The sequence below is a fragment of the Branchiostoma floridae genome, chromosome 4 (assembly GCF_000003815.2).
Source record: "Branchiostoma floridae strain S238N-H82 chromosome 4, Bfl_VNyyK, whole genome shotgun sequence".
NCBI classification, from domain to species: Eukaryota; Metazoa; Chordata; class Leptocardii; order Amphioxiformes; family Branchiostomatidae; genus Branchiostoma; species Branchiostoma floridae.
Genome location: NC_049982.1, coordinates 948773 through 975484, shown reverse-complemented (window position 1 = coordinate 975484; position 26712 = coordinate 948773). Strand labels below are relative to the sequence as shown.

General features: G+C 42.0%; 6 protein-coding genes across 10 annotated transcripts in view; 2 read left to right on the top strand and 4 right to left on the bottom strand.

Moving 5' to 3' along the window:
* Positions 1–328: 328 nt before the first annotated feature.
* On the bottom strand, positions 329–3614 carry LOC118414648 (fumarylacetoacetate hydrolase domain-containing protein 2-like; the record flags this gene model as incomplete). The annotated part of the gene is given in 5 exon segments (XM_035818838.1): positions 329–369; positions 1083–1197; positions 1703–1804; positions 2123–2244; positions 3372–3614. Coding segments are annotated over 5 exon segments (557 nt in total), but the record flags the coding sequence as incomplete, so codon positions are not given.
* A 1476-nt stretch (positions 3615–5090) lies between these two features.
* On the bottom strand, positions 5091–10120 carry LOC118414623 (gastrula zinc finger protein xFG20-1-like). 4 transcript variants are annotated; one of them, XM_035818797.1, is made up of 3 exons: positions 9958–10120; positions 7061–9001; positions 5091–5388 (listed from the first exon to the last, which is right to left on the bottom strand). In XM_035818797.1, exons 2-3 carry the CDS (start codon positions 8800–8802, stop codon positions 5292–5294), a joined length of 1839 nt encoding a protein of 612 aa, XP_035674690.1. In that variant the 5' UTR covers positions 8803–9001; positions 9958–10120; the 3' UTR covers positions 5091–5291. The 4 variants fall into 4 exon arrangements, with proteins under 4 accessions (XP_035674690.1, XP_035674693.1, XP_035674691.1 ...); XM_035818800.1 differs by having other exon boundaries at positions 7061–8998; positions 9958–10116; XM_035818798.1 differs by lacking the exon at positions 9958–10120 and adding an exon at positions 9601–9678.
* A 3156-nt stretch (positions 10121–13276) lies between these two features.
* Positions 13277–15615, bottom strand: LOC118414657 (RE1-silencing transcription factor B-like). Of its 2 annotated transcripts, none has more exons than XM_035818848.1 (2): positions 15434–15615; positions 13277–14837 (listed from the first exon to the last, which is right to left on the bottom strand). In XM_035818848.1, the coding sequence occupies exon 2, from the start codon at positions 14369–14371 to the stop codon at positions 13613–13615; it is 759 nt and encodes a 252-aa protein (XP_035674741.1). In that variant the 5' UTR covers positions 14372–14837; positions 15434–15615; the 3' UTR covers positions 13277–13612. The 2 variants fall into 2 exon arrangements, with proteins under 2 accessions (XP_035674741.1, XP_035674742.1); XM_035818849.1 differs by having other exon boundaries at positions 15467–15615.
* Positions 15616–17134: 1519 nt separating this feature from the next.
* LOC118414626 (zinc finger protein 84-like) lies at positions 17135–20893 on the bottom strand. Its single transcript, XM_035818802.1, has 2 exons — positions 20751–20893; positions 17135–19553 (listed from the first exon to the last, which is right to left on the bottom strand). The coding sequence occupies exon 2, from the start codon at positions 19453–19455 to the stop codon at positions 17863–17865; it is 1593 nt and encodes a 530-aa protein (XP_035674695.1). The 5' UTR covers positions 19456–19553; positions 20751–20893; the 3' UTR covers positions 17135–17862.
* Positions 20894–20937: 44 nt separating this feature from the next.
* LOC118412917 (gastrula zinc finger protein XlCGF49.1-like) lies at positions 20938–24259 on the top strand. Its single transcript, XM_035815975.1, has 4 exons — positions 20938–21216; positions 21667–22170; positions 23604–23803; positions 24119–24259. The coding sequence occupies exons 2-4, from the start codon at positions 21675–21677 to the stop codon at positions 24257–24259; spliced, it is 837 nt and encodes a 278-aa protein (XP_035671868.1). The 5' UTR covers positions 20938–21216; positions 21667–21674.
* A 1453-nt stretch (positions 24260–25712) lies between these two features.
* LOC118414632 (gastrula zinc finger protein XlCGF57.1-like) overlaps positions 25713–26712 on the top strand; it is a 4044-nt gene continuing 3044 nt past the window's right edge. The window contains exon 1 of the mRNA XM_035818811.1: positions 25713–25879. The gene's annotated coding sequence lies outside the window, so the exon portion shown is untranslated. The remainder of the gene's footprint in view (positions 25880–26712) is intronic.

Sequence of the window (26712 nt, the reverse complement as noted above, 5' to 3'; positions counted from 1 at the left end):
CGATACATTATACAGTTGTGTGTTGTACAGGAACATAACGTTACACAATTTTTTTTTTCTTTTCACTGCCCTGAATTTAGATACAAGGTCTACATCATTAGCTCACAACATTGTCCAACAAAAACCCTGTGAATTTGTAAAGACATGTAAATGAAAGATTTTCTGATAGCATAGCCTTAGTCTGTTTGACTATTTGTGAAATGATGATGATGATGACACTGTGACAGAATACTAGATCATAAATGTCATTGAACCATCTTCATATATGCTTTCTGCAAGGAAAAAAATAAACAAACAACCCGAACACACCTTAATGTTCTTTCCCTGCTTCCCGATCACAACCACCATCTCAACCTCCCAGTCAACTTCCTGCAAAAAAACAAGAAAACCACATTTGAGAAACTATTGAATCTGACACAGGCAATTAGAAGACTTTTACATACAACTTTCTTGTTCGTTTGTTTTCTCATGGAGGAAAACATTTGCTTACCTAAAGAAAATTCAAGAAAAATCAAGAAACCTTCTGCAACATCTTTGTATGACCTTGTTAATTCTTACACAAAGATTTTTATTTTTGTTTTTATTGTGAAGAAATCATTTTAAGTACAGTGCTTACATATACATTTGTATAAAGCAACACTGCTGCTTGGATGCATATGAATCAAATTTTGTGGGTGGGCCTGGGGTTACATGTATTGCAGCAAGAAACAGCAGTCTAGTACTTTAAGTAATGTTTAATTTGGTAATTTTAAGGGGGGAAGGTATGTTTATTCAGAGGGGTATCTTTATTAGATTTGTCTGGGGGGTACGTTTATTCCAAGTGTGTGTTTATTTGGAACATAAGAATAAGAAACACCTAGGAAGATGTATGATAGACAGCAAAACATAAGCAGGTGAGAGAAGTACACTGCTCTGGTTTAATATCAGAATTCTTTATCTTGTTATTTTGAATTTCTTTATTTTGTATCATACACTCCAGGAAGAATAGATTTTACTTACGTCTAATGCTAAGTCTAATGGAGATCTGAATAAAGAAGCAAAAGACAAACAAATATTTCCTGTTTGTGTAAAAGAAAGCTCACATCGCTATTCTCCGGGTGGATGATGTCATCCTCCGGACCGGTGATGGAGTTGCCGAACTTGGAGAAGTAGATGGGCTCTTCTGGGATGGGTGCGTTCTGCTCCAGACAGTGGTCTCTGGAATTTGAAGAATATCATTTGTATCTGTATAGCCAGTACAACTGCCCTTTGGAGTAACACACCAATTTCTGTATCTGTATCTATATCTATATAGCTGGTATGTCCTTCGCTTAACACACCTGTCCAGCTTCTGTGTACATGTCTTTATAGCAGGGATAACTGCCCTTTGGCTTAACACAACAGCTTCAGTATCTGCATCTGTATCTATATAGCCGGTATAACAGCCCATCGGCATAACACACCATGGCTAGCTTCTTTATTAGGTATAACCGCCCTTCGGCATAACACATCAGCTCCTGTATCTGTATCTATTATATAGCCAGTATAAGTGCCCTTCGTAATAACACACCAGCTTCTGTATCTGTATCTATATAGCCGATATAACCGCCCTTCACTGGCTTCAGCATAACACATCAGTTTCTGTATCTGTATCTATTATATGCCAGTATAAGTGCCCTTTGGCGTAAAACATCAGCCATGTACAGTATATACATTTACTTACTTGTAGTTCATGCCGACACAGATGACTTTACCAGGGTTTGGTACAGGTGATGTGAGGTGGATCTGGTCCCTGGGTAAGATATGCTGTCCAGCCTCGAGGGCGCTTAGAAAACAAAAACAAACAAACAAATAAACAATCTGGGTTTAGAACAGGTGATGTGAGGTGAATCTGGTCCCTGGGTAGGATGTGCTGTCCTGCAACAAGGGCACTGATAAAGTATTACAAACAAACACAACCTGGGTTTGGTACAGGTGGTATAACAAACATAATATAAGAAATCAACTGATGACTAACATTACTGCCTATTTAGCATCTCTATTCTGTTGTAGACTGCACTAAAGTCATTGTGCCTTTTGTTGTGCCAGTACAGCTCTCCTTGTCTCCATGTATTTCACCTTGGTCAGTGCAATCAGGTCTCACCTTTTAGCGCCCTCCAAGGCAGTCTGTCCTGCTGCCAAGAAGTCGCACATGTCCCTGGGGAGGGCAGGGCATGCTGCTGCCAGGTCCACCACGCCCCCTCCAGCCGTTACTTCCACTCCAACCTGCGGGGGGGGAACCACCGTCAGTGTGTTCTTGTGTGTCTCATACTATATATAGTGACTCAGTGGCAGCAAGACTCATTTTACTTTAATGAAGTAAACTGTATCTGTTATCTGACCCTTGCCTCTTCCCTCATGACCTCAATGAAAAGCGGCCTGCTAGCCGATTTGAGCTTTCATGAATAAACAAAGGTTCAAACAAACAAACAAGGAGGCAGAAGCCAGAAAACAAAATTACCCGGCCGGTAATAAGCCCTTTCACAGAAATCAGAACCCATGTGCAGTGACAGGAATTCTAGCTATAGGTAATATGTCAAAGGTAGAGGCCTCATAAAAAAAAACGTCTACACAATGTTATGCAAATAGAAAGTTTCAATTATCCGGGCATACCTTTGACATATTACCTAGAACTCCTGGCACGGCACATGCATTTTGATCTCTGTGAAAGGGCTTATACCTACCCAAACCACTGGCCATTTTTTGAAGGCTAAATGTTTGTTTTGCTGTCGTTGAACTAATACTTGATATTCACATCACACAAATAATGAATTTTCAAATCGATTGTCATACAATCCAAGTGTCTCCTCAATGGCAGTAAGGAGGCAGAACGGTCACACAGCTAAAACTGTGTAGAACCAGACGAGGGAACAAACACTAACGTTAATGCCTACCAGACCCACAGACCACGCCCCCTCCCGGTAATGCCCTACTCCTCCATATCGATTGTTCTTTATTTCAGATTGGGAGTAGATTCGTGGTGGGGGAGAGAACAATCCCTTGTGCACGTCTTTATCCTAGTGGCTGTGACCGCTGTACGACCAGAGATTTTGCAGATCGCGATCGCCCAACAAAATCACTTCATAGATACAAGAACGGATTTTTGAAAGGCTGAATCATCATGTTTGTTTTGCTGCCGTTGAAATAATACTAACGACGTTAGTCTTATAAATGCATCTTGAATCACACTCGAATTATGAAAGTTAAACTGTCTTTGTAACACAATCAGATTTTTGGCGATGTACGATCGCTAAATAATATACTGTGATATAATTTGCCCCTGTAGTGGAAATAAAGCGGGCCTACAAGTAGTACAAGTAACTCAAAGCAAGAAGACCAACACCACAACCCACCCGAGGTTTCCCATCGCTTCCCCGATCCCTGAACGACACCAGGCGCATCCTGGCGTGTCTACTGCTGCTAAAATGGCGTGGTAGAAACTCGGGGACGTGTCGAGTTGTTGCGCTGGTCTGGAGAAGGCAGCGCGCGCCCCTTGTGAGAAACTGGAAGAGCGAAGTCCGAACTAACATGTCATGAGGTGTGCGGGTAACAAACACATGGTGAACTCTGACCCAACAGCTGATTGGTAGGACGGGCTCATTCTTGTTTAGGGGTGTAAATTACTAGTATACTACTGATCACTACTCCAGCCCGGAGTCCAGGTCAGGGTTTTGGAAGCGTTTGTTAACATGTTAATTACCTGGTCAACGAAATTACATGTTGTATACTGGTTTGGTGGTCAAGAACGTCGTATGCTGATTTGTTTGCTTTTATGTGTGTATGCATGTCAGTGCTTGTGTCTGTGACAAATTGTACTTGAGTGTGACAATGTGTATGTGTGTCAATACTTTGTGTGTGTGTGTGTCACTGTGTGTGTGCATGTATGTGCAGGTCAGTGCATGTGTATGTGAGTGTGTGTATATGTGTGTGTGTGTGTGATAATGTGTGTAATCATAACGTTGTATTAATAACATTATGTGATTTTAGACACAGAAAGCCACAGATTTGTACTGCAATGCAGCATAAATTTAGAGTAGTTCTTTTATTGAATTCAGACATGAATATTAGAAACTCTTAGAGACAGCATAAACTAATCATTATACTCAACAGATCTGTCAGGTGGGGGGGAGTTTTCTTCATGATTAGGTATAGGTGCAGCAGGCTTTTAGCCAAACAGGCATCCAGGTGTCTTTTGGACGCGCTGTTCTAACATTGGACGCCCTACTTTAAGAAAGATGCCCTGAAGACCGTACCCTTATACTATAGCGTTAGCACAGGGTACAGGCATATGACCTGTCTGACAGTAAATTTGCTTTATTCCCCAAAATTTGCACCTCAAAGTGAAGGAAATAGTGTTTTAGAATGTTATGAATCATGATCAAAATTTTCAGAGGAAGGATGTCCCAAGGCTCAAATTAGCATTTACCTTTACCCCAACCATTTTACAATTTTTATTTTTATTTCGCCCTCTCGCTCCATATTTTTTATGAAAAAATCCGTGAACCAAGAAATTAAATTGGTGTGGCCTTATTAGGTGTTTTTAAACCACTTGGAAGACTCCACACAATACTCACGCCTGTAGTGCTTGTGCTGCACTGTAAGAAATTTGGACCCGCTATGATAAATCCTTAGCCTGAGTATCATCCGTATTAAGGAGCCCCGGTAGAAATAGGATGGTACCCAGGCTAATAAATCCTATCTATTAATCATCAAAAGCCTGAGGTGCAGGTACCTGTACCTAAACCTCTGTACCTGCACCTGATGTTATGTTTAGGTACGCAGCCCTAGTCTACACTACTGACTGGTGTGAGTGCTCATATGTCTGGCCATTGCACGCTTAGGCCACAACAATTTAATTTCTTGGTTCACGGATTCGCTCGCTCCTATTTTTTTGGATAAAAAATAAAAATAAAAATACCACTCAGCAAATTTTCACCAATAATGAAACCGTTCACCAACTTTCTGGTGTAGCAAACATAAAAACTGACACTACTTTTGTAATTTTCAATGAACAGCTGCTGTTACTGTACAGTTATAGTGTTTTTGTACTTTTTTCAAGCTGAAAACTTTTTATTCTTTACGTTTTGGATTAGCATTTACCTTTACCCCAACCATTTTACAATTTTTATTTTTATTTTTATTTCGCCCTCTCGCTCCATATTTTTTATGAAAAAATCCGTGAACCAAGAAATTAAATTGGTGTGGCCTTATTAGGTGTTTTTAAACCACATGGAAGACTCCACACTTAAACAACGGTTTCTCAATAGGGCTTCTCAGCAAGTCTCACCACGAGGTGCCTCACCAGCGTGTATCTTCATATGACCAGCAAGTCCCGCCTTATGCAATGTCTCAAAACCACATGTCCCGCACCTAAGGCCACGTTGATTTGATTATATGGATGACATCCGCGCTCGCACCAATTTTTGGCCATTTCCAAAAAAAAAAAAAGTTTTCGACCACACAATAAATTGTGCAAAGCAGCTGTAAAATGAGCACAAATATTCCGTAGATTGAAAAAAAAAGTATCAGAAAACAGATAGCTACTCTCACCTCTCAAATAAACGTACCGGTACGTTTATTTTTTTCCGCCGCAAAATCCACCCGGTACGTCCTTATTTTAGACGGTACGTTTATTTTTTTTTGTCAAATTGGGGCTTTCTTAACTAACCAGGGACCCCAAAAATATTGAAATTTTGGTATTTTCTGCCCATATTTCCGCGGTATTTTCGCTTCAAATTCACTATTTTTCGGACGAGGCAGCGCGGATTTCCCTGCCGCTAGCGCTATGACCCAAACATCCTAGGGATGCGTACCGGTACGCAGGACCAGTTCTGGACTTGCAAAAACGTTTCGGTTCAGGTCCAAAAATACCGCAACCCAAGTGATTCGGTACTGGACTCGTAAAAAATGTATCCTTTTTGTTTTAGACCATCTTTAACCTTCCATAAATCTTGAAATTTGCGCTGAACAAAGACTCAAACATCGAGGTCACATGCTACACACACAGTCACCCACTTCCGTAAATTCTCTATCAAAACACAGAAATTAACCACCAACCAAACAAGTTAAAAAGTTACCAATACTTTTCCACAACTTTTCACCCGTAGTCAACTTGTTTTAATGTTCCAGCAACGAAAAAATCCTTCCAAAATAAAGCACAGCGTTCAATCGGCTCGAAAACATCCGCCATGTTGGATTCATCAACTCACGCCAAATCTCGCGGTAATGCGCGAGATATTGACATATTTTCTACAGTACCGTTATATCTCGATAGGGGGCAGTGTCTATGACCTCCTTGGTTTCAACAACATTGAAAATACAACAAGTGGTGAAGAAGGTATTCTACTAAGTTGGAATCTTTCTTCAAAATTTTATTTTGTAACAATGATCATAAAATAAACTTCTTTTTTTATGTCTTCGATTTTGATTTTCATTCATTTTTTGCTTTTATCTTAATCTTTGTTGATGGTGTGACACTCAGATAAAGAAAATATGTGCAATAACATAGGAATTATTCTGTTCATTATTTATACAATTAACTGATATGGACTTGATGCATAAATATACAAAAAGAGCCTACCTGCTTATCATCTTCTCTTGGACTGAAGTAGCATGGACACAGTTTACATGTCAATTTGGTATTTTTCCGGGGGGTACTTTTATTCCAGGGGGTACTTTTATTCGATTTTGAAGATTTGTCCGGGGGGTACTTTTATTCCAGGGGGTACTTCTATTTGAGAGGTGAGAGTAATGCCATATATAGAATGCCAAAATGAATCTAAAGTCAAAGAATAAGATGTGAAAGGACGGAAAGAAAAAAATCTATTGTTGGTTGGGGGAGGTACCAGTATAGAAAATTCAGGTCCAGAGGATCATGGTATACCATACTATGTGTGTTTAGTCCTATGTTCAACCTTCCTGACCACTTTGATTTCATACTGAAGGCAACTTTTTTTTTGGCCAAACTTTTTTTTTATTCGCTCGCTCACATCAGTTTTGGAGTTCCCGGAGGATGTCATCCATATAATCAAATCAACATGGCCTAAGGACTTGAGTAAAGTTTCTGTGGGACATCAGGTGCTGGTTGAAATCATCTATAAGAGCTGCCTTATACTCGCATTTCTCACACACAAAGTATCTGCCTATGTGGATTTTCATGTGTTTTGCGAGGCGATGCTTGCTGCCTGCGTTGTACCCACATTTCCCACACAAAAACGGTCCCTCATCAATGTGGGTCCTCTTGTGTGCGTCCACTAAGTCTTGGTGCTTGTAAGCTGCCCTGTGGCCACACATAGTCACTTCGCAAATGAACGGCAACAAGTGGCCAGCGATATGTTTAAACAGCGCGTGTTCGACGAAAGTTGTGTAGTCACACTCTCCACACTTCAAAGGTTTTGCACCAACATTCATTCTACACAGCTCGCTGTCGCCATGCTGCTCACAGACATCAGTTGTGTGGGTTTCCATGTGATTGTGCTGACTGGGCTCACTGTTGATGGCCATCATGTTGTGTTGACTGGGCTCATTGTTGGTGGCCATCTTGTCCTGACTGGGCTCACTGTTGGTGGCCATCTTGTCCTGACTGGACTCACTGTTGGTGGCCATCTTGTTGTCCTGACTGGGCTCACTGTTGGTGGCCATCTCGTTCTGACTGGACTCACTGTTGGTGGCCATCATGTTGTCCTGACTGGGCTCACTGTTGGTGGCCATCTTGTCCTGACTGGGCTCACTGTTGGTGGCCATCTTGTCCTGACTGGACTCACTGTTGGTGGCTATCTTGTCCTGACTGGGCTCACTGTTGGTGGCCATCTTGTCCTGACTGGGCTCACTGTTGATGGCCATCATGTTGTCCTGACTGGGCTCACTGTTGGTGGCCATCTCGTTCTGACTGGACTCACTGTTGGTGGCCATCATGTTGTCCTGACTGGGCTCACTGTTGGTGGCCATCATGTTGTGTTGACTGGACTCACTGTTGGTGGCCATCTTGTCCTGACTGGGCTCACTGTTGGTGGCCATCTCGTTCTGACTGGACTCACTGTTGGTGGCCATCTTGTCCTGACTGGACTCACTGTTGGTGGCCATCTTGTCCTGACTGGACTCACTGTTGGTGGCCATCTTGTCCTGACTGGACTCACACACAGGTTCACATCCTATAGCTGTCTCATTTACATGCGTCTTCATGTGCATCTGCAGTGAGTACATGGTGTCTGTCCTGTACCTGCACTCCCCACACATGAAGGGCTCACCTATGAAAGTCACATGAATGATCCCATGGGACTCAAACTCTTTTTGGTCTGTGGTGGCGAACTCACAGAGATGACAACTATAAAGGGTCATCTCTGTACTAGAGCCACTGCTGGTAAATGGTTGCTTGCTGATGTGAGTCTTCATATGTTTTCTCATTGTTCTCCTGCCTTGTGCCATGAAGCCACAGTGTTCACAAACAAAGGGATAAGCGTGAGTGAACATGTGTAACTCAAGCTGCCTTTGGTTTATCGTGGTGAACTTGCAAAGGGGACACTTTGAGATAACCACAGCGGGGTTACTATCCACTACGGCCCAGAATGGTTTCTCGACAAGGTGAGTCCTCATGTGTTTTGCCATAGACATAAAGTTCAGTGTTCTATATCCGCATTTTTCACAAATGATAAGCTTAGTGTGCCTTGCCATGAGCCTGCGGTTGGCATGTGTGAACATGTGTGATTCCAGCTGATGTTGTTCCGTTGTGATGAACTCGCAGAGCGGACACTTGCGTGTCGAGATCTCTTTACCAGCCGATGCCATCTTGTAGCAGTATCCAGTAGAGTAGTCGATTATACTGCTTTGTGGCCCAATCGTGGGTCCATGAGACACAGGTGGGCAGTAGCCGGCTAGTCTTCACACATGAGCTTCCTTCCAAGTGGCTCTGTCCAGCAGGTTTACAATGGCAATACCGCACACCTTGATGTCCTTCCTAACACACTGCTTCCAACATCGTACCCTTCTGAAATATAATGAGATCGGAAAGTTACACCTACAGCATACATATACATCGGAAGAAGGAACACATTTTGAAGATGGTGTCTATGGCCTGATGATGCCCCTATGGCCTGTCGCCACAACAAAGGCCTGTCACTGCCACTAGCCGCAGCTATGTACTCATTTACACGTGAGTTAGGTGAGGAAAGTCGTGTAAAGTGCCTTTCCCAAGGGCACAAGATCGGTGACACGGCAAGCGGATTTGAACCCGGGACCTCTCGGGCCTGAGACCAACGCGCTCCCGATCGTGCCACGCGGTCCCACATATATATATATATACATATATATATATATATATATGTATATATATAATGAATCCTCTGCAAACCCCAAACTGATGCGAGAATTTAAAAAAAACAGTTTGACAAAAAAAAATTGATTTCATTTTGAAATCTTAGTGGTCAGGAAAATTGAACAAATGACAAAACACACAGAGTATGTAATACCAAACAATTTACATTCTTCATTTTTGTTGTTTCACATCTTCTTTTACCTTGGAACTGACGTTGGCATAATATACGTTTTCTGATATGTTTAAAAAATCTAAGGGATATACCTGCTTACTTTGCAGCTGCTTTGAACGATTTACAGCATGGTTGGAAACTTTTGGAAACGCCCGCACGGATGTTATCCATACGGCAGTGTACCTAAATACCCCGGTTAACCGTACCTGAAAAATTGTTTAGGTACAGGTTCGGACCTAAATATCTGCGTACCTGTACCTGTATCTGAACACCCTTAAGCACTGGTGGACACCACTTTTTAAGGCTACAGATGAGTAAATCCCAAATCAGTGACACACTGAGTGTGTCAATAGCCTGAACGGTGACGGCGTTTGTGATTTTTACACATCGCCCCCCTCCCACCATGAAAAACATAGTAGAGTCCAAACAACACCGCCAAACTCCGTAAACAACTCACCTTAATCGGCGTAACAGTTAAGGTAGAGTGGCAAAAAAGGCTAATGTTGTTCCATCGTGACAAAAATAGTCCTTACTCCGCAATATAGCTTTGTATAATCACTCTGATCTGATAGCTTTCCGTTCTTCCTTCCAATTTTGTCGAACACCAAGAGGTCAAGGGTCATCATCTGGAGTGGGTGATCTCGTGCCCAGGGTAGCCTTTAGCATCAAAACACCAGACGTAAAAGAGTCCCAACATTCTCATCGAGGGGAGTGGGCATGACCTGGTTTTCTTTGCTATGAACAAAACCTCCTTGGCTCATTTGTAGATTTGTAAGTTTTTCTTGTAGGAATGCAGTAACATAAGTTTTACAGCTAGCTTTCTTTGGGTGATCTAAAGACTAGAAGTGTAGCCTTAGTACCATCCTCCGTAGTGACCGCTGGCGCACTACTTTCGCTTGCTAAACCACGGAGTACTCGATCTAGAAGGGGGCATTTCAGTTGCAAAGTGTATGAAACAGGATATAAGTCAAGAAGGGATGAATGAAAATAAATGATTTTTGACCAGGACTTTAACAAAGACCAATGTAATGCTATGTCAATTAACGTTATACAAACTACTCCAGGAATAGATTTCATTTGCATAACTACTATTAAAATTCCAAAATCATATCCAGTTGTTTGAGTAACTGCTTTTTGGCGTATCTTATTACCTGGATGTCTGACCTTCATTGACGTACTAAATAAAGAGTAAAATTAATATTTTAATATTGTGTTATACCGAGGATTTTTAAGCTCCTTGGTTATACAGAAATTTCGTACTTGTACATATGTGACTAATGCTCAAGAGAACATTGACAGATATGAGTAATGAAAATTATACCCTAATTCTGCACAATTATAGCCTGGGTACCATCTGGAAAGTAGTTCGCTCCGGCGTTCATTATATACTATAAACAGTCGCTTCCTGCTCTGACATTCATTGTACACTATATACAGTCGCTTCGATCTCTGTGTTTCCGTCTGGGAACGCGGACCATCTTAACGTCTGGAATCGTCCAAATTTCGGAAGCAGGCGCTGATTGGTCCCTACTCATGAGCGAATTATGGAATGGGTTCAAACGCTCGTTCGAACCGGTGTTCCAACACCGGAGAAGCTGTTGTCATCGAACGAGTGCTGAGACTAGAACCCATTCCTTACTTTGCTTATTAACTGACGTTACCACCAAAAGGTTTGAATGTTCAAGGCTCCAGACGGATAGCAGAAGCAAACATAGGAGCGAACTACTATCCGTATGGTACCCAGGCTAGCACAATTACTGACAAAACTGTATAATACCGTACTGGTAAATGATGACATATCCATACTAGTCACACATGAAGGTTGGATAGAGATGAGCATCATCAAACATAGATTATGCAAATTTTGACATCATTTGCGTAATTTATTTGAAAATGGTAAATGCACAAAAGTTTCCTGAGGAAAAACATTTACAACGTATGTGATTGGGAAAGAGAAGATAATGAATTCATATAAATCATGCTAATGAAATACTTATTTGCATTGTAATTACACAAAATTACTTGCCTAAGGTATGAAGTTGTTGAACTCTAGTTCATTTATGAAAAAACAATAGAAAGCCAAAATGCCTATTTTGCCAGGGAAGAAACCTTGAATATTCTATTCCAAATGCTATTTCCCTGCTGTCCCATGACTACACTACTTAAGGCTGTTGTATCATGAAAATCAGTCACCTTGACGTATGGCCTCATATTACACTAAACTTAACCCTATTTAGACCGGGCTTTTTTGGTCATCCCTGGACCGGGGGGGGGGCTTTTGAGGCCCTCCACTTCTAAGTCCTCTAACTCTTGAACAACGTGCCGTAGGGCCACCAAATTTTCAGGAGATGATATCGACATAATATCTGACACGTATTTGACGTTTGACGTTACGTTGACGTAAAATGACGTAATTATGACGTCATCAATTTGATTATATTGGCCGGACCCATGAAAACAGGGTATTCTCAGAAAACTTCAAGTTATACTACAAAAAATGTAACAACAAGTGCAGATAACAGAATAATAATGTTTATTACGACTTGTATTGCCAATAGCAACATGGATGACGTCATAATGACGTCACAAAATGACGTCATGCACATCTAAGGTACGAGTTAGGCTCCGCCATATTATATCCACCACCTTGAATTTTTTAAAGTACTTTTTTTGCAACAAATAATCATAAAGGGCAATGGAAATAGACTAAATCCATTCATTTAGATGGTTTTTGATGAAAAAATACCAGGTAGTTACAAATTTTAAGGGATAATTAGCTTGTTATTCTTGATCTGGCCATACGGTCCGCCATCTTGGATTTTGGGCTGATGACGTCATCAAATTAGCATAATTTATGCATATATAATTACGAAAGATATGCTAAATAATATAATATTTTATTTATGTAACAAAATAGCAGTAATATAGCAAATAAATGTGAAAAATACATTGTTAAAACCAAAAATAGTGATTTTTGGCAAAACTGCCTGTCAACAAACGGTTGCCATGGCAACACGAAAAAATGGGAAATTTGTCAAACTTCGCAAAATTGTTGCCAACAATATTTTAGGAAAACTCACCAAATTTGGTGGCTTTAGCGTAAGGCGTTCTTACGTTATAGGACATCGAATTTGGCGCGGGCCTCAAAAGCCCCCCCCCCCCCGGTCTGAATAGGGTTAAAGTAACACCTACGAGGGGCGTTCAATAAGTAATGTCTCTGACCCACTTTCAGTTGTCTGATCTAGACAAAATTTAACATGTATAATGATTAATATCTCTATATGTTTTGTTGCAAAAACCAGCTCTGAACTATTAGTAGTTTCTGATTTAAAGGTGTTTGAACTGAGTCAGGTGTGAAATGAGCCAGGTGTGAAATGGAGCCAGTTTAGTGTCGCGCAGTGATTCGGTTTTTGTATTTGAAAGGACGCACACCAAAGGAGACTTTTGATGAAATGAAAGAAACTTATGGTGATGATGCCCCATCATATGACCTTGTAAAACGCTGGCATCCTGAATTCAAACATGGCCGGAAGTCTGTGGAAACAGCTCCCAGACCTGGTCGTCCCTCTTCTGTCATTGATGAGGTATCTGTTGGAGGACCAACCTGGGGTGCCCTACAAAAACGGTGTCCAGAGATGCATCAAACAATGGGAGAAATTCATAACTCTAGGTGGTTCCTATATAGAGAAAGACTAATAACTGTGTCAAGTTTCATTTATCTCCTGCTATGGAAAATGAGTCAGGGGCATTACTTATTGAACGCCCCTCGTATATACCTAGGCACAGCACAACTAACTACATGTAGAATACACAACAGATCTTTCAGGTGGAAGTTTTGGAACGTTTTCTCGCTGGTGTGGGTCATCATGTGCGCATCCAACTGGTGCACATGCTTGGAAGATGCCCTTTGGCCGCACACTCCACACATGAATGGCAACGTGTGACATACCAATTGTTCCTCAGTCCATGCTCGACAAAAGTATTGAGGTCACATTCTTCACACCAACTTTCACTTGACTCTTGTCCTACTCACTGTAGTCAGAACGTTCACAAACATCATTTGTGTGGGTTTCCATAAGATTGTCCTGACTGGGCTCACTTTTGACAACCATCTAGTGCTGGCTCAGAGGCTCAATGTTGGTGGCCATCTTGTTGTGGATGGCCTCATTGTTGGTGGCTATGTTGTCCCAACAGGAGTTGCTATTGGCGGCCATGTTCTCTTGGTTAGGCTCAATGTTGGTGGAACTGTTGTTCTGACTCTGCTCACACGCAGGTTCACACACTGTAGCTATCTCCTTCAAATGGGTGTTCATGTGCATCTGCAGCGAGTACATGGAGTCTGTCCGGTACATGCACTCCCCACACATGAAGGGCTCACCTGTGTAAGTCACGTGTACAGCCCTATGGGACTCCAACTCCTTTTGGTCTGTGGTGGTGTACTTACAGAGATGGCAACTATGTCGGGACATCTCTGTACTAGGCTCACTGCTGGCCACTTGCACAAATGGTTCCTCACCAATGTGAGTCTTCACCTGTTTTTCCATCGTGGTTTTCCACATTGACCTGAAGCACGCATGAGTGAACATGTGCGACTCGAACTCCTTTCGGTTTGTCGCGGCAAACTTGCATAGGGGACACTTTAAGGTATCCATGCGCGGCTTACAAGCCCGAGGTGGTCTCTCACCAGTATGAGTCCTCATGTGCTTTGTCATCGCTCCATGGTTCAGTGCTCTGTATCCGCACTTATCGCAAACTATGAGGTTTGCCTTGATATGTGTGAACATGTGTGACTCCAGCTGCTGTTGGTCAGCAGTAGTGAACTTGCAGAGAGGACACTTGCGTGTCGAGATCTCTTTACCAGCCGATGCCATCTTGTAGTACTAGTCGTATCGAGTATCTGGTCACGTACCCTGGGAAAACGCAGACTCCTACGAGGCGCGCTAGGTTTACCGATCCCCGCCACACATGCCCCCGGAACACCTGACACCCGCCAGCCCGACGACCCAGCTGGCCTCAACTTTCGCTTGCCTCTCGGAGAAGCAAGCAATAGTCGGGGGCCGGCGTAAGTTGGACCAGCTGGTAGTGGGGCAGGTGTATAGTTGCGGGAGGGTGCGCGTGAGGCAGGTGGGGGTTGGTAACTCTTCTTTGCAAAGCTTCTTCGAGCTGGTTTCCCAGGGTACTGATCACGCTGGGTCCCTGACACGGGTGGGAGGCAGTCAGTTGGTCTTCACGCCGCGCTTCCAATCCCAGTGGCTCTGTCCAGTAGGTTTACATTGGCGAGGCAGCACACATTGATGTCCTTAAGTTGGCTTAACGCTCTTCTTCCAACATTGTACCCTTCGGAAAAACAATGAGATCGGAAAGTTACTTCCATATGTACACTGAAGAAACACATTTTGAAGATAAGAGTAAAAAACATGGTAGGATTTCTAGTAGAGCAATCGTGTGGAATTACACTGAAGGAAGTGACCCTTGGCATCCACAGAGTGACATCTGCCGCCTGGGTCGGTCGGGATCGCCTTTCACGTAAGAATCTCCTTACATCCAAAAATTTCTTCATTTTAGTTCTCATCAACAACTTCTACCTATTGTACATCTAAACTATTGGGTCAAAATCACCCTGGATTGGACATTTGAGACGAAAGTGTAAGACTAAGATTAGTAAGAATAATTATTTTACAGTCGCAGTATTATACTAGTAGTAGCGTGACATCAGATTATCGATCTCAGCTCAGAATAATAATATACGATTTATATAAATTTTCTTCAAGCAAACGACAGCTTTTAAAGGTAAGGTACATACTTCCAAATTTTCGACGGCTAACAGTTTATCTTGCTCACGGAGAGTCAAGATAATAATCTACTAGTACGAGATTTTACACGCCGCGCCCCCCTCCCATCACAATACGATTCTCCAACAAATAATAATATACCTGCAAACTCCGATAACTCACGTATCAGCGTACCTGGAAAGCGGGAATAATGGACAAGACTGATGTTGTTCCGCCGTGACAAAAATAGTCCTCACTCCGCAAAATGCAGCTTTATAATCGCTCTGCTCTGATAGCTTTCTGCACGTTTGTTTTGCCACTCGTCGAATATCAAGAGGTCAAGGGTCATCGGGAGTGAGCGATCTCGTGCCCAGGGCAGGGTACCTTCTAGCACCAAAACTACAGTAACACGTAAAAGAACCCACCACACTTAATGAGAAGAGTTGGGGTGATCTTCTTTGCTATAAACAAAACCTCACTCGCTCGTTTGTAGATGCTGTGCATGCTGTGCAGTGAGTGTAAGGAGCCCCGGTAGAATACAGATGGTACCCAGGCTGCATATTTGGTAGGAAGGGAGTAACAACTAACATATAAGTTTTGCAGCTTCATGGAACTACAGACTAGGGGGCATTTAATTTTGTAAAGTTTATGAAACAGGACAAGTCATGAAGGGATGGAAGAAAATAAATGATTTTGACCAGGATTAATGTAATGATATGTCAGTTCAGAAAATAAGGAGTTGATTTGCATAACTAATGAATAGAATTAATATTTCAATTGTGCTAAATGACAGAGATGTCATACCCTGGGTACTTGATTCTAGAAGAACATTGATAGATATGACCAATGCAAATTATGTTTAAATTTGCATAATTCATGAAAAAACATGTAAATGATGGCATTATATCCATACTACTCACACATTTAGGTTAGATTAAGAAGAATATCGTCAAACATAGATTATGTAAATCTTGCCCGATCGGACAAGTTAGCTTTTGTCCATTGAGTGAGATTTTTATGTACTTGCTACTTTTCAAAGTCATGACATCAAGCATTGATTAACACAGAAAATAGAGCCAATAACAAAAATTCCATTGAAGGCCATGAATATACATTGAAAAATGTCATTTAGATTTCGGGCAAGTGAAAAGTTGGTTCGGGCAAGTAAATTTTTTAAGTACTTGCCCGATTGGACAAGTCAATTTTAGAAAACTTGTCTAACCCTGAACTGTATCTGGTAAATGATGGCATTATATCCATACTACTCACACATTTAGGTAAGATTAAGAAGAATATCATCAAACATAGATTATGTAAATCGTGACATCATTTGCATAATTAATTTAATATTTGGAAATGGTACATGTACAATTATAGCTTCCTGAAGAAAAATATTTACAACGTATTGGGAAAGAGGAGATGATGAAATGATATAAGATATGCTAATGAAATACTTCTTTGCATTGTAATGAGACAAAATTACTTGCTTAAGGTATTAAGTCGTCGAACTCTAGTTCATTAATGAGAAAACAGCAGAAAGTCAAAATTCCTATTTCACCCGGAAGGAAACCTCAAATATTTTTTTAAAAAAATGGCATTTCCTTGCTGTCTCATGTCTACACTACTACATGTAGTAAGGATGCCGAATCATGAAAATCGATTCAGTACGGTCCCAGGGTTCTATCCAGGATTTTATTTTAGCGTAGTGGGAATGGCATGCTAGCAAAGCGACTAATCAGGAGATTGGTGTGGAAGAGGGGGTCTTGGTCTTTCCACAGTGAGATTTGAAGATGTAGAGTTAAAAGTTAGGATTTTGGGGTCAGTTTTGAGTGGCATATCATCATTTTCATTGTTCAGACATTTATTAGTCATTGTTGAACAAGCAAATGACAGCAAAGCACCACTACACTAGTTAAAAATTAGCGTAGTGGCCCTTATTTTAGCGTAGGGGTCACAAATTTTAGCGTAGTGGCCCACTACGCTAAAATGCACTAGCTACAACCCTGGGTCCAAAAGAAATGATAATGAAGTACCAGTATTGTGTCGATATAGAAATTTACACTTATACAAGTATATGCTTATTTCGTGACTAAACATTCATAAGACGAACCACAAAGACGAAACTTGAGCACCAGAAAAGATGTTAAAAAAAATTGAAATCAGAGATACTTTAATTAAAATGTATTTAAGTTCGCGGGGATTTAATTTCGCGGTAGCGGGAAAATGGACTTTTCACGGCGGTTTTAATTTCGCAGTAACACCATACACTGCAGACTAATACCATAATAGAAAAATGTTCACGGTGGATTTAAGTTCCCAGTGAAGTGGTCACTGAACCGTGAACATTTCTGCATTTACAGTATCTCTGAAATTGAAATGTTTGATATAGTTTTCATCGCCTAACCTCATGGCATCATATTACCGGGTACACCAAATGTGACAAAGTACTTAGTAACTCCTGAGGACAACTGACTATAAAGTATAATACACAACTGATGTTTCAGGTGGTGAGTTTTGTTCTGTACCTAAACCTCTCTCCCTGTACCTGTACCTGATGGTACGTTTAGTTACACAGCTCTAATCTACATTACTCACACATGGATCTTCATATGTCTGGCCATTGCGCCCTTATTGAGTATTTTCAAGCCGCACAATCCACACATAAACAACGGTTTCTCTGCTGCATGGGTCTTCAAGTGGCTATCCAAGTCGGTCTTGCTAGTTGTTCGGTAGCCACATTCGGGGCAGGGGTACGGCTTGACACCGCGGCACTTCTCGCCATCGTGAATCCTCATGTGCCTTGCCAATGCGCCCTCCTGCGACGTCTTAAAACCACATTCCTTGCACTTAAGTGATTTCACATTTCTGTGGGTCCTAAGATGCTGGTTGAAGTCACCCGGAAGAGTCGTGGTGTATTCGCATTTTTCGCACGCAAAGTTTCCGCCTGTGTGGATCTTCATGTGTTTTGCGAGGCGTCTCTTGTCGGCCGCGTTGTAGCCACACTTCTCACACATGAACGGTTTCTCGCCGGTGTGAGTCCTCATGTGCGCATCCACCTGGTGCTTGGAAGATGCCCTGTGGCCGCACACCCCACACATGAAGGGCAACGTGTGACATACCATATGTTTCCTTAGTCCATGTTCGACATAAGTGCTGAAGTCGCATTCTTCACATTTGAAAGGTTTCAAAGTCACAACATTCACGTCACTATTGTCCTGCTCACTGTTGTTGGAGTTCTCACAAACATCATCTGTGTGGGTTTCCATAAGACTGTCCTGACTGGGCTCACTTTTGATGGCCATGTCATCCTGACTTGGCCCACTGTAGGTGGCCATGTTGACTTCAGTGGGCTCACTTTTGATGGCCATCTTGTCAGGCTGAGGCTCACTGTTGGTGGCCATGTTGTGTTGACTGGGCTCACTTTTGACAACGATCTTGTGTTGGCTGGGCTCAGTGTTGGTGGCCACGTTGTCCCAAGAGGAGTCGCTATTGGCGGCCATGTTCTCTTGGCTGGGCCTGTTCTGACTGTGCTCACACGCAGGTTCGCACCCCTCGTTTATATGAGTGTTCATGTGCATCTGCAGTGAGTGCATGCAGTCTGTCCGGTACATGCACTCCCCACACATGAAGGGCTCACCTGTGTAACTCACGTGTATGGCCCTATGGGACTCCAGCTCTTCTTGGTCTGTTGTGGTGAATTCACATTGGGAACAACTGTGTAGGGACATCTCTGTACTACTACTAGGCTCATTGCTGGCCGCTTCCACAAATGGTTCCTCACCAATGTGAGTCATTATATGTTTTTCCATCGTGCTTTCGCAAATCGCCTCGAAGCCACAATGTTCACAAATAATTGGATACGTGTGTGTGAACATGTGGGATTCAAGCAGCTTTTTGTTTGTTGTGGCATAGTGGCAGATGGGACACCTCGAGGTAGCCACAACGAGTTTTAAACTGTCCGTCGCAGTCCGAGGTGGTCTCTCACCAGTGTGAGTCCTCATGTGCTTTGCCATCGTGCTATTGTTCAGTGCTCTGTATCCGCACTTATCGCAAACCATGAGGTTGGTGTTGACATGTGTGAACATGTGGGACTCCAGCTGCTGTTGGTCCATTGTGGTGAACTTGCAGAGAGGACACTTGCGCAGTGAGATCTCTGAACTGGTCTCACTCCCGGTCGATGCCATCTTATTGTAGTATCCAGTATTTGATTTAAATGTTCAGCTGTGTGGGTCCCTGACAGTAGTGGTCAGTAGTTGGCTTGTCTTCACGCAGAAAGTCAGACCTACATGGATGTAAGTGAAAGAAGAAACACATTTTAATGACAATAAAATTCTTGCTAGAGGGATCAAAGAAGCCATCTACATCACAAGTCCCTAGACCCTGACCATTGACAGTGTGCGCCATAGACTTCCTGCAACCTATGATCCAAGTTGCTTACTGAGTCACGTGTTCTATCTGCATTATGTGACATCACGACAGCAGTGGATTGTTCATTCCTTGATGAAGACTGGCGTTGTTCAGTCAAAAATTTGGGTGAGTCCAATTTTTGTGTTGAATATTACAGTGAAACAAGTTCAATAAAGACTAGAAATTGACTTTAACAAATTGATTGTACGTAACATTTTATGACATAAGTTTCTTTTTAACGCAGTGGCTGTACAGCAAGGCCGTAATTCAGCCTCTGGTTGCAAGTGTCTTGTTTTTATTATGACTAAACTATTTTGATTGATTGATTGAAAGGTGAAGGCCCCTAACTTGTAAACAACAGACATTAAACCAAATAGTGAATGTGAGCGACCAATGTATATGAGCGATCGCTGTTGTTGTTTATATCCGGGGTATTCGCCGGCTGGTGCCTACCAGGACGTCAGTAGATTGGATTAGAAATTGATATTTAGATTAGCAGGTTAAATTACCGGTTAATATGTAAAGAGCGATATGTAAATCAATCGTTTGCCAAACACCTGATTTTTGCCTACCACTGCGTCACCTTGACATCATCGCGATCCCTCGTATAGATTTGCATGACAATGCTTTGTTTGTATCTCAGGGGCCTTGACCTTTGACATATTACCCACATTCCCTCAAAAGTCAAAACCATGCATATGAAATAGCTTATGATGAATCAATTTTTTTCTGTGGGCAAGTGCAAGTTACCCGGGATACTGTATTTACCCAAGGAGGTTGATATACCGTATGTTTTTCCAAAGCTGTTACTTGTATGTTATTAACTCTTACTCTAGATTATTTCCAGATCTCTTTTATTCATTTATTTGTGTTGTAAAATATCGAGAGTTTGACTTACTTAAATATAATATCTCATTTCCTGAATGCTGCTTTTACAGCGTGACGCCAAATGATTTATACTCTAAGTTCAAAATAATTTTCTACGTGATTTTTACGCCCTATGCCTGACGCCCCCCTCCCACCATGAAAATTGGCCCTCCTACAAAAATATAAAACTCCGGGTACAACTCACCGTATCAGCGTAACAGGTCAAGAACTGGAGATATTAAAAGGCTGATGGTTTCCGCCGTGACAAAAATAGTCCTTACTCCGCAAAATACAGCTTTACAATCACTCTGCTTTCGAGCTTTCCGTTTTTCTCTTCCACTCGTCGAACAACATCAGGTCAAGGGTCATCATCTGTAGTGGGTGGTCTCGTGCCCAGGGTACCTTCTAAACTCTGCGCGTAAAAAGAACCTACAAGACTTATCGAGAAGAGCGGGATCCATCACTATGAACAAAACTCCCTTGCTTCAGTCAAGGATAACTACAAAACCTTAATTTCTGATCGTAGTGAAAACCCAGGCCATGAGCTCGTCACCAGAGTGAGATGACCTCTAACCCCTATTTCTTCAGCGGCGTGTGTGTGGAAGAGAGAAGTTAGCAAGTCGGACGTTTTCAGACATTTTTTGCACATTCACAAGAAGTATATAACTCAGGTAACATAACAAACTGTCTTTGTATAAGTTAGAAACTGAACCTCGATAATCTGAAGTGGATTTTATCGAAACCATTTGCTGTATGTGCGTTACCAAGGGTGGGAGGGGGGCACGGCTGAACAAACTTTTTATATCACATGTCATGTTGGAGTACACTAAATTTTGAAAATGTCAAATTTCCATTCATGTTGAAGAAACAGAACAAGGGTGCTGTGGTCCCATGCCCTGGCCATGTGACCCTTTCCCTAGAGGGCAGGTATGCTGGCAAGTATAAAATTCTGATTGACCAGGTAATATTGCTATTGGGTGACATGTGGCCTCAGCTTTTGTTTTGTTTTGGAGAACAGGCAAAAATCTATGCGCACAGGGATGTCTTCAGTGAAACTAAGTCGGTGTGGCCTAACTTACTGCCTGGATGTCTAACCGTATTTTCTTAATTTTGTTCTGCAGTTTGTAACATGGCAGCAGCTAACAGTGACCTTTGCCAGGACAGGGAGGTCATGTCAAGCTGTGGACACAGGACAGCTTCTATAACCAGTATGGATGCACACATAGAGACCCACGTAGGAGAGAAACCCTACATGTGTGGGGAATGTGGACACCGGACAGACAGAAAAAGCGCAATGGACAATCACATGAAAGTTCACACAGGAGAAAAATTCTTTGACTGTGAGGACTGTGATTTCAGTGCAACTCACAAGGGTGACTTGAAAAGGCATATGGAGACTCACAAGACTAAAGCACGACTATCTATGTGCGGAGAATGTGGCTTTCAAACCGCCAATGGGGGAGCAATGACCATTCATATGAAAGTCCACACTGTTGAGAAGTCTCGTGTAGAGAGGCCCTACGCCTGTGAGGAATGTACCTACCAAACAGCTAGCAAGGGCGACCTGCAAACTCACATGAAAACTCACATAGGTGAGAAACTGTTCATGTGTACACAGGGCTTTAGCCAGCTCGAGATTTTTTTCCGTCAGCCAATTCCCATTGACGGAAAATTCCTGTCAAGAATCTTTTTTTTTCCGTCATCGCGTAAAAATTTCCGTCATTGACTGCAAAAATGTCTACCTCGTCCGATATAAATGTTGTCATTGGGAGAAAATATGACACCACGCTGACGTTTTGTAATAATGTGAACAGTAAAACATCGTTTCTTTGCGTTTTCCCCGCAAAAACACTGCGTTAAAATCAACTCGTGGGGTATGCAAATCTAACATTACATATTCTCAATACGCACTGTTGATTGGTTGATCGTAACATCTGGAGGGGCGTCTCCTCAGATCCCGCGCTCTGATTGGTAAAACTATGGATACCGACCCACGATGCACCGCGCGCACCAGCGTTCAAATATTTTATTTGTTTGAAAATGTTACATTTGTAAAGGCAGGAGAACGCTATATTTTTCTATAACACGACAATTTTCTAATTAAGAACACAATTACTGAAAGACTCTTTTGAGAAAACATGCATTCATATACGGATTTATGGTGCATTTGGGGGAATTTTGGCGTTCAATTAACCCGGAAGTGTGCCAACAACAACGTGGCGTTGTTATCTCATCTGTGTCGCTGCAAAATTAGCGTTTTCTCGTCAAAACAAAAACAACATTCCCGCTGAAGAGAACCGTGCAACATTTTAGATCCTAAAGATTATGTTTTTGATCAAACTATTTGTGGATAGCATGATGTGCCGGTTCTTTTAGCTGCGACTGGCACCTTGCGTTGTCGCAAGCGGCGCGGCTGGGCGAGCGAAAATAATTTGTACGGCCAGCCCCGGCACGCTAGCGTACAAGTTAGGTTTTGATGAGTGTCAAGATTCCAAACAAAGTTCGTAGAATGCACTGTTCTTGGAGTGAGACCTTGAAAAACGGGTTTTTAATGAGATTATCGTATGCGAAAGGGTGCCGACACACAATCGTCAACAATCATGACAATAGCAAAACAAACAGTGTGTGGCTTTCCGACAATGGGCTGTCCGGGCGTCCCCAAGCCGTAGCTTCCCTCTTTTCAACTTGGCCTTCTTGCTTCAATCAACGATTTTTTTTCCGTCAAGGTTGACGGATTGGTTGAAATTTTTTTCCGTCACACGCAGCAAATTTCCGTCAATTGACGGAAAAACGGACGCTGGCTAAAGCCCTGTGTGTACAGAATGTGGCTTTCAGGCATCCGACAAAAGCAAGATGGTTGTTCATTTGAGGACACACATTATTGGAGAGAAACAGTACAACTGCAAGTACTGTGGTTACACGACTCCTCTGAAAGACAGCTTGGAAACACACATGCAAACTCACCCGCAAGAGGAACTTTTTTGTTGTAAGCAATGTGGCTACAAATCCGACTACAAGCCAGACAAGTTAAGCCACACTGGCCCATTTATGTGCACAGAATGTGGGTACAGGACATCATGCAGGCTTGCTATCGACACACACACGAAAACCCACACCATCTGCAAAGACTGTGGGTACAAGGCAACTGACAAGGCTGACATGCTCGCACACAAGAACCTGAAGACAAACTGTGCTAAACCACATCCCTGCGGACAATGTGACTTCAGAGCAGCTACAAAATTTGACTTGGACCGACATGTGAAAAGTCACACAACTGAAAAGAAATCTTACATGTGTGAGCAATGTGGCTTTTTGACACCATTTGCTAGTACAATGAATGGCCATATGAAATGTCACGTGCAGGAAAAAACATTCAAATGTACAGAATGCGATTTTAAAACAGCTAGAAAGTGCAGCTTGTATACGCATATGAAAACCCACACAGGGAAGAAACTGTTTCAGTGTAAAGAATGTGACTTTAAGACAGCGAGAAATTATAACTTTAAAAAACACATGGAAACCCACAGTAAAACACGAATCAAGCCATTCCATTGTAGGCTTTGTGACTATAAGGCAGCTAAGAAGTTCACGTTAGATCTCCACATGACAACTCACACAGGGGAGAGACCTTACGCCTGTGATAAATGTGACTACAGGGCAGCTCAGAGAGGGACCTTAAAGCAACATCTGGAAACTCACAAGAAGGCAAAGTAGTCTTAAGAACATGCAGTATCATCTGCCATACATAGTTCTGGAATTTGGCATAAGTCTGACTTAAAATGAAGTTTAATACTAGTATTTTTCATTGGGATATTTGTTCTGAAGTCTGGTATCTAAAACTTGTTCAAGCCTGGTCTGCAAAGAAGGTTATCACATGATTGATTTTGGAATCAGTTGGCATTTGAATATCATGTTCGTGAGAATATAAAGAAGCTCATCAGCTATACTGTAAATGCATTTAAGTTCGCGGGGATTTAATTTCGCGGTAGCGGGAAAATGGACTTTTCGCGGTGGTTTTAATTTCGCGGTAGCACCATGCACTGTAGTCTCTTACTGTTATGGAAAAATATTCGCGGTGGTTTTAAATTCGCGGTGAAGCGGCCGCCGCAAAAACCGCGAACATTAATCCACCGCAAACATTTCTGCATTTACAGTAATAGGTTTGGACACCAAGCTATTAAGACGTTAACCGAAGGCTCATTTGCCTATACAAATGTATTAGCCTTCTATTGCATTTCTATTTTGTAATTGATTGTAAGGAGTAGAGTAGAGTAGAGAAGAGTAGAATAGTACAAATTTCCTTGTTTAAATCAATGGTTATGCTTTTTAATTTTGTGTCAATAAAGCTAACCATTTTTCATATTGTCATTTACCCTTGTTTGAACATTTGCTTATTTGTATGTTGGCCCCTTTCATGTGTTTTCATCGAGTTTTAAGAGTTATTTTGCATTCTATTCTGAAGTTGATCGTATGAAATTAAAAGTACTTTTTGCTGTGTATATCAAGCTGTCTATACTCTACCCACCTACATCAGGAAACAATATATACTAGTAGGGCTGGGTATCGGTACAGCGTACCGGTACAAAACCGGTTTTTCTTATTGGAACGGTCCAGAAAAACCGGACCTGAAAAAATTAGGTGGACCGGATGTTGGACCGATTAGAAAATTAACAGCTTATTTTATCAGGCATTCACACGTTTTGGCACTTGTAGGTGGAAGAAAATAACAAGAGTGAAGTAGAGTAGAGTTTATAGTAATTTCTACCAAATTTTACAGCCAATCATACATGTGCAGTTAGTGTTGAAGGATTTTAAAACGCCGGTGTAAGTCTAATACTCCACCAAACAGATTTATTTGTAGTGAAATGGACCATTTGTATGAGTCATACTGCATCAGGTCCAGGTTCAGGTCCGGACCTGGACCTGATTCTTTGGACCTGAACCGGACCTGGACCTGAATTTTCTGTACCGGTACCCAGCCCTATATACTAGTATCACTTGTTTTATTCAGATCTCCGTTAGTGTATAGTATTACATAATATGTTGTTACACTATTATTCCTTGAGTCCATTCAAGAACAAATTGTGAAATTGGGAGTTTCCCTTTAATTTGTGGGGAAGTCTCACTGTCCAAGGAGCTTATATCTATGTGAAATCTCGCGGATTCTCGCGTGGCCATGACCTTACGAAAGAAGCGCGAGATTTAAAGAGAACGCTGCGCCGAGCAGATGCTCACGGAGATCAACTGTTTGGTTGGACTGGACATCCGTACAGACCCCAGGTTAACAAACCCAGACGTTTTTAAGACATTTGGAGTCTTTTCTACATACCTCAGGTAACATGAAAAGCGTGTGTTTGAGATGATTGTTTTTTGTTGTTGTTGTACTTCGGAGTTTCACTTCTTGTTGTGGCCAGGGTGGGAGGGGGTATACACAACCTACTATACTCGGGGCGGAAGAAACAGTTTTTTGTGTCTGTATTGCATAGCCGACGAACCGCCTCAAGGCCTTCCAGATTGGTACATGTACTGAACAGTGACCACAAGCTGCATATCCGAACCACTAGAATCTAGATCTGTGCCAAGCAACCATAATTTGCGCCAAGCCGACGCCACGCCGTGTTTCGGCTCTACTCTCTACTCTGCCCTTTTCTTGATCCTTTTCTTCTATATCCCGTCCCGTAAAAGTATTAGTCTTGCCCCTGGAGGCATGCTTGTCCTTGTATTTGCTGTTCTTTCTCTGTGTATACAAACTGCAAATTGCAGCTATGTGCCATTATGAACCAAACCGGCCAAGATCAGTAAGAAAGACAAGATGGCGGCGGCGTGGGGAGTTCTTTTGTTTATATAGTTGACATTGTTAGTCTTTGGTGTGACTATTAATTATACTTGCCTGCATAGCTCTCTGGGCCCTTTTCGTCTTTTTTGGACTCATAATACACTTTTCTGGCCGTAAATTCTTTTTGACTGGGTCGCATGTGCTGTGTCTTATGAGCAAAAAAAAGATGGAAAAAGCCCTGAGAGGCTACTAATATACCTGCCCCACTCTGATCGCGATAAATTAGAATGAACTGGAATAAGGTAGCAATTAAAAAAATACTCGCCCTGTGCAAAAGATCTAGACCAGGTGCATGCTGTTATAGACAATCCCCTCTTTAACCGGGAGGGAG

Coding starts and splice junctions, on each gene's coding strand:
- LOC118414623 (XM_035818797.1), bottom strand. CDS start 8,802: ATGGCATCGGCTGGTAAAGAGATCTCGACACGCAAGTGTCCGCTCTGC. Junction 5,389..7,060: donor AACTTTACTCAAGTCCTTAG/GCCATGTTGATT, acceptor ACGTGGCCTTAG/GTGCGGGACATGTGGTTTTG.
- LOC118412917 (XM_035815975.1), top strand. CDS start 21,675: ATGGCAGCAGCTAACAGTGACCTTTGCCAGGACAGGGAGGTCATGTCA. Junction 22,171..23,603: donor CATGTGTACACAGGGCTTTA/GCCAGCTCGAGA, acceptor TTATGTGCACAG/AATGTGGGTACAGGACATCA. Junction 23,804..24,118: donor AATTTGACTTGGACCGACAT/GTGAAAAGTCAC, acceptor TGTGACTATAAG/GCAGCTAAGAAGTTCACGTT.
- LOC118414657 (XM_035818848.1), bottom strand. CDS start 14,371: ATGGCATCGGCTGGTAAAGAGATCTCGACACGCAAGTGTCCTCTCTGC.
- LOC118414626 (XM_035818802.1), bottom strand. CDS start 19,455: ATGGCATCGACCGGGAGTGAGACCAGTTCAGAGATCTCACTGCGCAAG.